Source organism: Rhinolophus sinicus, linkage group LG10 (genome assembly GCF_036562045.2).
Source record: "Rhinolophus sinicus isolate RSC01 linkage group LG10, ASM3656204v1, whole genome shotgun sequence".
Classification (NCBI taxonomy): Eukaryota; Metazoa; Chordata; class Mammalia; order Chiroptera; family Rhinolophidae; genus Rhinolophus; species Rhinolophus sinicus.
The window spans coordinates 7,755,021-7,769,457 of NC_133759.1; the positions used below are offsets into that span (position 1 = coordinate 7,755,021).

General features: G+C 36.0%; 1 protein-coding gene across 2 annotated transcripts in view; it reads left to right on the forward strand.

Annotated features, from left to right (window-relative positions):
- SMARCC1 (SWI/SNF related BAF chromatin remodeling complex subunit C1) overlaps positions 1-14,437 on the forward strand; it is a 137,378-nt gene that overhangs the window by 65,995 nt on the left and 56,946 nt on the right. For both annotated transcript variants that reach the window (XM_019723988.2, XM_019723987.2), the window contains exons 15-19: positions 2,078-2,149; positions 4,371-4,484; positions 5,106-5,259; positions 5,963-6,076; positions 11,157-11,216. In XM_019723988.2, the coding sequence (XP_019579547.2) occupies positions 2,078-2,149; positions 4,371-4,484; positions 5,106-5,259; positions 5,963-6,076; positions 11,157-11,216 (514 nt within the window). The remainder of the gene's footprint in view (positions 1-2,077; positions 2,150-4,370; positions 4,485-5,105; positions 5,260-5,962; positions 6,077-11,156; positions 11,217-14,437) is intronic.

A 14,437-nucleotide genomic window follows, 5' to 3' on the forward strand; every position in this document is an offset into this window, starting at 1 on the left:
CATAAGGAATATAGTCAGTAATGTTGTAATAACTAGGTACGGTGCCAGATAGGTACTAGATCTGTCAGGGTGATAGGTGGGAATGGGATTAGGGGCAGGGTGAAAAACTTGAAGGAATTAAGAAATACAAATTGGTAGTTAATACAGTATGGGGAATATAATCAACATTGTTATAAAGATGATGTAAGGTGTCAGATGGGCACTGGACTTATCAGGGGGATCACATCATAAACTAGATTCCTGAACACTGCGCTATATGCCTGAGGCTGAAGTAGAATAATATTGAATGTCAACTATAACTGTATAGGAATATATTGTCACGGGATGTGGAGTACGACAGAGGGAAGATAGTGGTATTGTAACGGCTATTTAAGTTGTCAGAAAGGTAGTAACTTGGCTGGGTTATCACTTTATGAGGGGTTTAAATGTCTATTTTGCTTTGTACACCTGAAACTAATTTAAAAAAAATTTTAATTAACATTTAAAAAGTTTCAGGCTGGCCCGGTGGCTCAGGCGGTTAGAGCTCCATGCTCCTAACTCCGAAGGCTGCCGGTTCGATTCCCACATGGGCCAGTGGGTTCTCAACCACAAGGTTGCTGGTTCAACTCCTCGACTCCCACAAGGGATGGTGGGCTCCGCCCCCTGCAGCTAAGATTGAACACGGCACCTTGAGCTGAGCTGCCGCTGAGCTCCCGGATGGCTCAGTTGGTTGGAGCGCGTCCTCTCAACCACAAGGTTGCCGGTTTCAAGTCCCCCAAGGGATGGTGGGCTGCGCCCCCTGCAACTAGCAACGGCAACTGGACCTGGAGCTGAGCTGCGCCCTCCACAACTAAGACTGAAAGGACAACAACTTGACTTGGGAAACAGTCCTGGAAGTAGACTGTTCCCCAGTAAAGTCCTGTTCTCCTTCCCCAATGAAATCCTTAAAAAAAAAAAAAAAAGTTTCAGAATGTAACGGGGTTATAAAATTTTCATAAGCTTGAACCTAACTCAATAGGAATCAGTCATAACTCAGACAAATGCTGGAGTGTTTAATTATATTAATGTAATATGATTTTGAAACATTAAAGAAATATATAAAGAACTCATATGACTGTCGAGTAATGCCTTCATTTTAATAGGAGATATTTTCACATTACGAGGCTTTTCACATACAAACTCTGGTATGGAAAAGAGTTCAAGAATGCAGACCTCCTTAGCATCCTCCCTGTTACCACAACCTCTGTGGCCCCATTGGAGCAGTCCTCATGGGGTGTAGTTCAGAGCGGGCTGGGTTTTGTTGTTTGTTTTCTTATTTTTACACATATGTACCAGAGGTTGTGTACTTATTTCAGTGATGCTCCCTGCCCTGACTTGGAATCTTTTTTTATTTTTATTTTTTTTTAAATTATATTGGGGAACAGTGTGTTTGTTTCTCCAGGGCCCATCACCTCCAAGTCGTCATCCTTCAATCTAGTTGTGGAGGGTGCAGCTCAGCTCCAAGTCCAGTCATTGTTTTCAATCTTTAGTTGCAGGAGGTGCAGCCCTTAGAAACCTTTAAGAGCCTTAGAAACATTATTATAAATTCCATTGTTTTTTAGCCATTCATTTTATCAGTTTGTTGCCATGCCAGCTACTGTGATTTTTGTCAGTTTCCAAAGAATGTCTTGTCATGATGTATTATGACAACATAATAAAATCTTTAGCTTTCAATGTGTTGATGGAATTTTTTTTTTTTAATTAAATTTATTGGGGTGACAATTGTTAGTAAAATTACATAGATTTCAGGTGTACAATTCTGTATTACATCATGTATAAATCCCATTGTGTGTTCACCACCCAGAGATGGAATTTTTTGAGTTTGGTTAAAGGAATAGAAAAACCACAGTAAGCATTGGGAGTGAGAAAGGGAAAGCTTTCTCTGATTTTATTATGCTCTTAATACGTAGGAACTTGTGTAAGCCGATTAGTTTTTGCATGTAGTGCTCAGTTTTTGGATTTATCAGTTTTACTTTGAAAATTAAACAAACTTAGCTCAAATTTTAAGATTTTTATTTTTTAAAGAGTACTCCCAATCCTCTTTTTTTTCCCTTTTCAGTATTCATGTGATTGAGCGGCGTGCTCTTCCTGAGTTTTTCAATGGAAAAAACAAATCCAAGACTCCAGAGATGTGAGTGAAATGTGAACATGTAATCCTGATACCATTACATACTTTAGTGGGGCAGTGTTTAGAAAAATTGTTTATTTGTATGTGTTTGACAGGGGGATCTTCTGCCATTAGCAAAGATTAAAGCACACTTCTGAGTTAATCTTTGCTAATGTGTGGATGTTTATTAAAAATTCTGCTTATAAAATATTCCATTCAGAACAGTGTTCATATCTCAGCTGTACTGAATTCTCTTTGCTTCAAAGGAAATTGTTTCAATTTTTTCTTCCTCAACCTTGAACTACAATACATGTTAGCTCTTGCAGCTAAAGATTGACTTCCGTAATAGATATTCACTAAAATGTGTTCATGTTTCTTTCTAACAGTTCGCACCTTGTGTATACATATGTTTTTATGGGCTATAGATAATTCATGTGTAATGATCTAGGAGAAAGTGGAATCTTTATCTTATTTTCCTGATGAATGACTAGTATTTAAAAGATTCCAGGTATGATGATACAACTACATATGAATTGATCTTAATTGCATGAAGTATTGTTGTGCTTTTACACTGAAAGTAGAACAACTTTTATTGGAAAGAAGAAGTTTGTCAAGATGTATTTTTGCCTTTGCCTGGTGACCCTTAAATACATTCTTCTGGAAACCTGTGCCCCTAAACTAAATCCACACCTGTCATACTTTAAATATTTTTCTGTGTATTATCTTCATAGTGTTAATTTGTTGTTTATTACACACATGTGACTGCATAAATACATGTCTCTTATTTAAATTGTTAGGGAAAGATAATTTTCCACTTATAACACATGGCATAAATGAAATAATTGAAGGATAAATATATTTTGGTGGTAGATAGTTTGAGATTCTAACTTTAGATGTCAGAGATAAATCCAGCCTTTTCATAACAAAGCTGTATGTAAGGAGTCATTTGGAACCAGAATCCCATTTGGCATGAGAAACCTTGGTAGTTTTTCCATCTATTGAGACATGATATATTCTTCCAGCTAATTTACTTATTGCCAGCATTTGTAAGTAATTATGGCCCGTGGGAGTCTCCTATTTCAAATCACAATTTAGCGCTTGAACCCATTTAACTTGTAAATTCACTTTTCAGTCTATATTTATCCACCTGTGCTTATGCAGGACCCTTTTTGAGCAGTATACCTTTTCTACTCTGATGTAGCTAACCTCAAGCTGCCAAACTTTTCTTTGACTTTTGTGGCAAGAACTTTTGCTAGGTCTCTTAACTTTCTAACATTTCAAGTTTTTTGTGGCAGAAATGCTTGGTTACATTGTGGAATCTGCTCTGTCCCCCAATCTGTTTTTCTCTCCTTTTGATACATTCTTGTCTTACTACCTTTGAGTTTGGCCTCGTGGCTTCTACTCGTTACCTAGCAGGGATCTCTGAAAAACTGCCAGCCAGAAGGTACATAACCATGTCAGAGCCAAAGCCACATGTGGCTCTAGGAAGAGTGTAGAAATGAGATTCAGTATCATGCTGTCTGTGCCAAATTCTGCCTTTCCCCTTACAACGTTGTGGTCTAGGACAAATTCTTTAATCTCTCTGTGCTTCAGTTTCCTCTTCTATCAATGGGATGATAATAGACTGCACTTCATGGAGAGATCGGGAGGGTTAAATGAATTACTGCATGGAAAGTGCTCAGAACTATTCCTGGCACACAGTAAAAATGCTAGATAAATAGCACAGCAGTCCCCCCTTATCTGCAGGGAGTAGTTCCAAGACCCCCCAGTGGATGCCCCACACCGTGGATATTGCTGAACCCTGTACAGTTGGCCCTTTGTCTCTGTGGTTTCCACATCCACAGATTCAGTGAACTGGATTGAAAACAGTATTTTCCATCCACGGTTGGGAATACCTGGATGCACAGGGCTGACTGTTGTTAGGGAGACAGCCTAAGTAACCAGGTGGTACTTGCAAATTCTGCAGGCAAGCGTCCATTCATCTCTTTGATCAAGTTTGTATTTGTTACTTCACATTAACTTTGTCAAATCACTCCATTTCCTTATTTTTGGTCTATATTAATAAGTAGTTGTTTTGCATGAGTCACACTCATGACTAAATAGTCAATACACTATCAGCGTTATTTGTTGGAATGTTGTGTTTTTCTTGTATTTGTTTGTGAGGAATATGTAGATTTGGGCTCTGTGAGGTACTGTTTCTGAAAGGATGCATGCTCACCTCGTGAATTTTGCTCTTGCTTTTTAGATACTTGGCATATCGAAATTTTATGATCGACACATATCGCCTAAACCCCCAAGAATATTTGACCAGCACTGCTTGTCGGAGGAACTTGACTGGAGATGTGTGTGCTGTGATGAGGTAAAATGTCTGACTTTCTCAGACACTTCATTGCAGGTGGTTACTGATACATTGCTGTCTAATGTTTCCTTGGTTAAACTGGGTGTTTTCTTGGTTAATAAAGATACCTCAATCTCATGTCTCATTTAGGGGTTGAATATTTGTAATACCTTAGGATTTTTTCTCTTTTGAAAATTTTATAATCTTTTTTATTTTATAGTTAAGTTATAAAATGACCAGGGATGGAGAGTGGATTGGGATGGGGAGTTGATAAGCTCTGTGCTCCAGATTTATCTAAAAAAACAAACCAAAAGATGGATTTCCTTCGTGAATTTGGTCTATGTGTGAGCACTTTCATCGTGGACCTAACCGAGCATTTGTTCTTTCATTTCTGTGATTGAAGAGATTAGGCTTTATATTAGGTCGTGGTGTGCTCTATTATCGGCATTATTTTGAGTTTGTAAAAATTGTCCCACTTGCAACAAACCGAAATTGTCTGTTACTTTGCGTTGGTTCTTAGCCTACAGAGAACATGTTTACTTGATTTTTTCATTTGTTGTTTTCTTTTTGAGATGTGATGATGGTTATGAAGGTGATGAGGTACATTTTTCAGATTTTAACTTTCAGTGCTTTATTCTTCAGGGTTCATGCCTTTTTAGAGCAATGGGGGCTTGTTAATTACCAAGTGGATCCAGAAAGTCGACCAATGGCAATGGGACCTCCTCCTACGCCTCATTTCAATGTACTGGCTGATACCCCCTCTGGGCTCGTGCCTCTACATCTTCGATCACCTCAGGTATATTTATTAATGCTGCCTTTTCTTCAGGTCTAGATGGTAACAGACTACCACTTCTAGCATTCCTATTTAGGAACTGTTATCACCATCAGGTAATAGTGCTATTTCTGGTAGCATAACCTGGTAGGTTTTGTTTGTTTTTATCTGTTATAAATGTTTGAGTCCATAAGACGATTTAGTGTTTAAGATAATGCTCTCTTGTTAACCCCAACACTGGGCCTTAGCTTATCATGTGTTACAGATTTGCTTTCATGCTCATGATTCCCTTTATCACTTGTCATCAAAGACACTAATAAACAAGCATATTGTTTAAATCTCTTAAATCGTTTAAACCTTCTTCTCTTTCCTAACGTTTGGAAAGTGAACATCCATACACATGTTCTTGAAAGGATTATTACGTCAGTCAGATTATGTATAGCATTAAGTTGGAATAATATGAATCTAAACTATAAATTGCCCTCCATTGTGAAATGGAAGATCATGTTTAAGAAAATTTGTTGTCTGTCTTCTCTATGACTTGAAAGAGGCAAAAAAATGTTTCTTGTATGTTGAAATTTTGTTAGAAGTGTAAGTGTGGACGTGTATGTATTTATTACTCTACCAGGAGTGTTTTTAAGTGCCAGTGTTCAACAATTCTTTAAAAACCTCTATGCTCTTGACTTTGTAGAGGTTACTAGAGCTGTTTGTCGTTTATCTGACTCAGGTCCCTGCTGCTCAGCAGATGTTAAATTTTCCTGAGAAGAACAAGGAAAAACCAATTGATTTGCAGAACTTTGGTCTCCGTACTGACATTTACTCCAAGAAAACCTTAGCAAAGGTAAGGATTTTTTTCCCTGAACACACATGGATGGCATTCCAGTATGTCCTCTTTGCCCTTCTTGTAAGGATCATCATTTTTCATAAGAAAGCTTGTTTATTTTCTGTAGTGTAAGGAGGTGAGCTTTCTACTTAATCTGATGGCATTTTATAAAACAGCAATCACTTATTTTAACCATTTTTTTCTATGTGGTTAGAAGATAGGTATTTAAAAATAACTATGATTAATATAGTTAAAGAAAATAGAGGGAAAATGGAGAATTTCAGCAGGGAATTAGAATATATAAAAAGAATCAAGTGTATAATTGAAAACGATACCTGGAATTAAATCATTGGATGAGTTTAATAGCAGGCTGGATACAGCAGACGATAGGATTAGTGAACCCAGGTTAATAGACAAACTGAAACTGAAGGAACAAGAGAAAAAGAAGTTGAATGAGGATGGAGGAAACAGAACAAAGAGAAGAGAATGCAAGAGACACATAATATACAGTGAAAAGAACTCATATTTATTATGAGAGCCCTTATAAGAAGAGGAAAAAAATGGATTGGAAGTGATAATTTGTAAATGTAATGGCTATAAACTTTCCGTAACTGATTAAAAAATACACCAACTCACAAAATAAGAGAGACTAAACAGATCCAAATTTGGATACAGAGAAAACCACACCTAGGCACATTATACTAAACTTGTTTAAAAAACTAGCATCTTAAAAGCAACAAGGACAGTGGGTAGGAATGGGGTTGGAGATAACCACATTAAATTAAAAGGAACAATAATAAAACTGATACCTGACTTTTTAACAGAAGTGATGGAAACCAGAGAACAATGTAATAACATTTTAAAATGTTGAGGGAAAAGCTGTCACTCTGATAGTCTATATCCAGTAGAAACACCTTTCTAAATTGAAGTTGCAGTAAAGTCCTTTACAGACATTCAAAAGGTGGAGAAGTTATCTCTAGCATACATTCATTCCTCATTTAATTACACACTGTCAGAAAACTAAAGGAAGTTTTTCATGGTGAACGGTAATGATCCCCGATGGAAGCACATGACTTTAGGAAGGAATAAGGATCATGGAAAAGGGTAAATGTATAAACATAAAGGAATACCAACTTTTTAAACAGTGATCATTTTGGAGACTATATACCATGTAGAAATGACAAAAATAGCCAAAAGACAGTAAGATTAAGTTGAGTTAAAATGTTGTAGTTTTGACATTATTTAGAAGTGTGACAAAAATGCTAATTCAGGGTAAGCTATGAAAATTTGAGCATTTTGGGAGGGGACTGGATCTACATGGAAGAATAAAGAGTTCCAGAAGAGGTCAACATGTGAGTCAGTATTAAGTATGTTTCCCCCTTATTTTAGTACTTAAAGAGGATAATAGACTGTTTAAACCCAAAATGATAATAATACGTTGTTAGGTTTACAACTTGTAAGCCTCATACTATATGTGAGGTGCTAAAATAGTATTTGAAGATACACTGTGACAAGTAGAGGTGACTATTATAAATCTTACAACAACTATTTAAAGTCATATAACTACTAAGCCAATAATGGAGATAAAAACAGAATAATACTCCATTACAAAGTCACTCCACAAGGGGGAAGGAATGAGAAACAAGGAACATACGGGAAGAGTAGAAATTAGCAAAATGGTAGATTTACATCTTACCATAGGTACAGTAGCAATTATAAATGGTTTTAATACTCCAGTTAAGCTGCAGAGATTATCACATTGGATAAAAACATCAAATATAAGCATATGCTGTGTATAAGAAATCCACCTCAAATATGGAGACACTTCAAATGTAAAAGTAAAAGAATAGGAAAATATATATCTTCTAGACATTAATCAAAAGAAAGCTAATGTCACTATATTAATATTGGTAAAGTAGAAATCAGAACAAGTTATTTTACCAGAATTAAACATAGATATTTCACAATGATAAAGGAGTGAATTATTCAAGAGGATATGATTCTCCTAACTATGTACGCATCTAATTATAGAGCTTCAAAATACATAAAGCAAAACTGACAGACTAACAAAGAGAAATAGCCAGGCACAACTGTACTTAGCGATTTCAGTAATCTTTTCTCAGTAATTGGTAAAACAAGCAGTTAGAAAGTTGGTAAGAAAATGAAAGACTTAGAAAAAACTACTGGTATCAACCAATATGACCTAGTTAGTGTTCATAGAAGACTATACAAAATAGCAGAAAACACATTCTTTTAACATTCACAAGGAACACTCACCAAAGTGTACCCAAGTCTGAGGCTTAATATGTCTCAAGAAATTTTAAAGAATTGATAGTATAGAATGTGGTTGTATGGTTTCATATGTGAAATACATGTGGTTGGCTGACCACAACAAAATTAAACTAGAAACAAAAAAACAAAAAACAAAAAGATAAAATTAAGGAGATGGTTATTTGAAAAGATTAATAAATATGATAAACCTCTAACCAGAAAGATCAAGGAGAATATAGAAGACAGATTACTGATCAGCAATGAACGAGTGTATCACTACTGACTCTACATATATTTAAAAGCCAAGAAATAGTATGTTTATTACAACTTGGTGATGTATTTGACCAACTTTGATGAAATGGAAAGCAACAAAATATAAAAATTTACTCAGGACGAAATAGATAACTTAATGTAATAGACTGAAAAACGGCCTCCAGAAAAATTAGATCCTGATGCCCCGAACTTATAAATATTACCTTAATTAGAAAAAGGTTCTTTGCAGATATGAGTAAGTTAAAGGTCTTGAAGATGAGGAGATAATCCTGTATTATCCAGGTGGGTGCTGAGTGCCATCACGTGTGTCCTTATAAGAAAGATAGGGATTTGACAGACAGACAGAAGAGAAGTGACCTCAGACACAGATTTGAATGCGGCAGCTACAACCAAGGAATTCTGGGGCAGCCACCAGAAGCTGGAAGAGGCAGATAATGAATTTTCTCCTAGAGCATCCAGAGGGAACATAGCCCTGCTGACACCTTGATTTTGTCCCAATGATAATGATTTTGGATTTCTAGCCTCCTAAACTATGAGAGAATGTATTTTTGTTATTTCAAGCCATCAAGTTTGTGATCATTTGTTACAGCAGTCACAGGAAACTAATACAATTGAGTAGTCTTTTCTCTGTTTTCTCTATATGTAAACACCTTCCTAAAAACAAAACACTAGGCCTAATTGATTCCACTGATGAATTTGTACTACCAAACATTTCTGGAAGAAATAATACGAATCTACATAAACTCTTCAGAAAATAAAAGTGGAAGGAATACTGTTATAACTAAACATATACACCCAGTCACCCAGCTTCTGGCTATATAAACAAGGTAAATGAGTTCTAAAAAAGAGTGAATGTATAGAAGAACGTGCATGAGTGTCCATAGCAGCCTTATCAAAGATAGCCAAACACTATAAACAGCCTAGGTGCCTATCAAAAATATTAACATAATGGATAAATTGTGGTTTATTCAAGCAATGTAATAGTGTACAGAAAGGAAATGACTTCTTCATATAAAAATGTGGTTGAATCTCATTAACATAGTAAAGAACAAGAAGCCAGACCCACAAACTACATGCAGAATGGTTCTATTAATATAAAAAATTCAAATCCAAGATAAACCTGTGAATATGGAAATCAGAATAGTGTGTGCTTTTGTGCATTGGTATCAACTTGGGGTTTAAAGGAGAAAGAGTCTTCTGGGTATTGATTTGAGTGGTCGTTATATGGACATACAAGTAAAATTGTATCAAACCACGTAAGATTTTTGTATTTTACTGTGTACATGTTGTACCCCAATAAATACAAAATAAATTTCTAAAATCATAACAAACGTCTCATGGGCCCTGATGAGCTTCCTCACTCTTCTGTGAGCCGTCTTTTTATCAAGAGGAGAAACACTGACTAAGCTGGGGGAATGCAGAAAACCCTTCCCATATGTTGTGGCTGAGAAGTGGGGAAATGGTTGCTGAGGACCGACCCACTAAATGTCACCCAGGCCTAGGTTGTGCACTTCTTCCCTATATTTGCATTTAACTTCTTCAGAATTTAGATGACATGTGAGTGAGTATTGTTCCTCTCCGGGTCCAGATCTGATTGATGGTCACTTATGCCGGTTCGTTAAAAGATGAACCTTTGGTTGTCTTAAAGTAACCGTCAAGGAATCTGGGCAGTATATTTTGAGTTACAGCTACATGTATTTTTGTCACAAAGCAATACTTTAGGACTTTATTTCTCTAATGCTTAGATTCCTCTCTTTATTCTCTAGTTAAAAGACTAGTATTTTTAGTACATTTTTTGCAAATATTTCAGAATGATATGGATTGAATACCATGGAGACCTAGCAAATCATAATTTAGTTTTTACCTCAAGTGTGTAGCAGGTTAAATAAAATAAATTGAGAAACTTTATAGACACAAACAAGAAAATCACACAGGCTATAGAAATGTTTTCATTTTTTAAATTGTAATCTCCCAAAATAGATTTTTCAAAGAAGGGATAATATGCACATATACCACACATTCAGTCCTCTACAAATCTATGAATAGAGCAGGGCCTGCAGATCAAGAAGTATGAATTAATTGATAAATTTTAATTTTTACATAACACAAAATTGATTTTCGTATACCCCCAATATTCACATGAATTATAAGTTGTTAAGGGATTCTCATGGCAAAGGTGGAAAAGGTAATTTGGGATTTAGAGAATCACTGGAGATTATTTTAATCGAGAGATGTTAAAAATGAGATAGCATGAACTTGTTGCATTTGGAACAAAGAATGTGCCTTTATAGCTTCAAAAGGTATTGTCAGATATCAAAATAATAGAAATACTATGTCCTAAATAGTCTTGAGTTTTTGAATGACAACAAGAAATCTTTGAAATTGGCTAGCCTTTCTGTTGGAGGTTTAGGTTCCTTAAGTGTTTTCTTCCTGTTACTCAGGGACTTCTTTTGGTGGTTTGCATAAAACAGCCCCCTGAACTCGGAAAGGAATCCAGCTGAGCTCCATTTCACCTTTAGGAATGAGTGAATAATTTCTGGTTTTGTTTCTTTAGAGTAAAGGTGCAAGTGCTGGAAGAGAGTGGACTGAACAGGAGACCCTTCTGCTCTTGGAGGTAAGCACATCGATGGCAGAGCCTGTGTCCGCCTACGAGATGGGTGCCAGCTTTCAGTGACTCGCATTTTAAATACACCTGGGCAATTTATCCTGAATTTTTTTGATCCAGGTAATGAATTTTAATAGCGTTTTCTTGGGTTCGTTATTATTTATCAGACTTACAGGTAATGTACTGGCTGCCAGTAGGAGAGCTCAAGTCTGGATATGTGTTATTGTGGACAGGATGGGCTTTTGTTTGTTTGTTTGCTTTAAATATGTTGCCAGCATAAAACAAATATTGGAGCTTTGCCAAAGTACTCCAGTTTTCTAACTTTTCTTCCAAAATTGGAAGATCTGGCAATTCTGAGTCCTCATTCTCACATAACAGTAATTGGCTGGCCTTGACTAGCAGATACTCCTTCAAATAGAGCATTTCTTCAGACTCCAGTTTTTCTTTACTCAGCCCACCTTAGTCATTGAAGATAAGTTCCTTAGTGCTTGTATACAGTTGAGTGTACAACCTCCATATCTCCCAGAAGGACTTAAGAGAAGTAGCTGAAGATATCTGCCATTGAAAACACGATTTGATTTAGGAAAGCAGAAGACTAGTAAACCAATGATAATACGAGATATGTCTGTCAGCTAGTTTAGTGAATATGTGGATTTTTTCATGTCTTTGGAGATTCTTGCAATTCTAGCAGTCATTTCTGCACTGAAGGGTAGGAAATAGAAAATATTGGATTCCATATTTGTCAACTATTTCTGAAGAAGGACCATTTGTCTTTAGTCATAGAGCAGTTGTTTGAGTACGATGAAGACTACGTGACACTACTTAGCATTTGTAGGTAGAAGGTGCCTGTGGGAGCTGAATTAGGACCAAATGAGGAAGTTTATTGTTAAATCTGCTAGGAATGCTGTTGCCTGCAGGGAACAGAAAGTCTGACCAACAGTAGATTAAACCAAAGGGACATTGTTTTTTTGTTGTTCAATTGGATTTCTTTGGTTGGATTGTCAATTCCAGAATTCATTCCATTGCTCAGTTATCAGCACATCCCTAGTTTTCTCTTGTGTTGTTCCACCTTCTTTAGTTGTCCACATTCTATGTTCGCTTCTGGTCATAGGAAGGCCAGTTAGTTCCAGGCATCACATCTCCATTCAAAACAGGAAGAAAGTTGGAAAAGGCACCTCTGGGGACCTTCTTGGGCTCTTGGAAGGATAAGCTTTCCCAGAAGCCCCTCATCAGTCTTCCCCTTCAATTTCATTAATCAAAATGGGTCTTCTAACCACTTAGTACGTGATACTCGGAAAACAAATAACTGGCTTTCTAGTTTCTGTAAGGGGTTCGCCCTGAAAGAAGTTGATGATTGCTGCTGGTAACTTACTGAAAGCATTATTTATAACTGTAGCTACTGACAATACGATTTATAACTATAACAATGGAATAGTGAGTTTATGGAGGAGGAGACTGCCTTTCACTGGAGTATTCCATCTCATCTGAACTTGTATATCGTGTGGAAAATTTGCAAGCCAGAAATCAAACATCAAATACAAGATTAGGTTAGGTCAGCAGTTATCAAACTTTTTGGTCTCAGGATGCATTTAGACTCTCAAAAATTGTACTGAGGATTCCAAAGAGTTTTCAGTTATGTGAGTTTGCCAGTATTTTCTGTGTTAAAAATTAAAACAAAAATATTTAATTGATTTTAAAAAGAACAAACCCATTGCAGGTTGACACAATAAACATTTTTATGAAAATAACTTTTGAAAAATAAAAGGTATCAGTGAAAGTGTGGTGTTACACATTTTAGCAAATGTCTGTAATGTTAGGCTTAATAGAATACAACTGGATTGTCATATTTGCTTTTCGATTAGATATGTTGCTTTAGTTTAAGTATAAAGAAAATCTGGCATACCTCAATATTTATTGAAAACAGCAAGAGTAGCTTAATGGCCTTTTCAGATGATTATGGATATTCTTCTTTCATACCATTATACATTTAAACTTGTTAGTTACAGCATGGAATCCACTGGTCTCTCTTGTACTTGATCTTTTATCCACATATTACTATGTAACATCTCATATTGATAAATTAGAAAATATTAGTTTGCTGAATTATGCAGATCTTCCAGTTTTTGTTACAATTCCTTATAAAATATTTTTTAAATCTCATTTGATGATATTGCTACCAATCTCATCTCATCAGAAAATGTCTTTTAAGTAGTAGGACAAGCTAGTATGGCAGATAACGTATTTTTCAGAATTATGATTTTCCTTTAATCATTGGCAACAAACACTATCAGTTGTTTTCCTTGAAGTGACATTTTTGAGAATCCTTGTTTGTTTTTGAGAAAATGTCTGCCAGATATCTGTGTCTGTGAAACCATGGTGTGTTAGCCATTTGTTATAGTAAAAAGGGTGTTCAATGAAGATAGTGGCTTGTTGAGCTTGAAACTCAAATGATCACACAAATGCTTTTCCTTTAGCAGCCATCATGCTTTGATAGTTTATATTCAGTTCTCTTGTGTACCTCCTGTTTCACAGGGACTTAGATATTTAGATTCAATAAAATTAATAATTTTTACTGTTTCATTAAGGAAACGTTTAAGGAAAGTTGGCTTATTTTGTATTTTTCCAGTATGTGGCAGTGAAGAATAAAGTGACTATTAAGACATTCTGGTGCCACTGCCTCAATTCATGTAAGGGGCCAGTGGTTCGCCCACCATTGCTTTCGCACTGTAAATGTCAGCATAATGCAAAAGGCAGAAAAGCCCTGGTATTGTGCTTCGTGGGTCTCCAGACCACACTTTTGAGATAACACTTGGCCTGGTGTTATCTCACATTTCTGTATTGCTTTAATTTGTTTTGTTGAGTTGTTTCAACAGTTGTGGTTCTTTAAGAAGTTTGAGTGGTGTGTTAACTCTTCTTTTTTACACCACCCTGCTATTCTTTCGTGTTCTCTCTTCTCAATCTCTCTCTCTTTCTCTCTGAATCAAATTCAGAAGATTTCTTCTTTTTGAGTTTTCGCCACGATTTTAATTTATTCTCGTCTGCCCATCCAGTATCAGTGATATACAGAGAACTTCTTTTCTGAGCCACTTTTTATTTCAGGACTATTCTGTCTAGTCATCTGCCGTGGATGTTCATTTAATAGTTCTCAGTACTTGTGAGGGAATATAATATGCTTTTGTATTGCTATTTTAGAATCTTTAGGATCTAGGGATAAGTATACTTGTGCACAA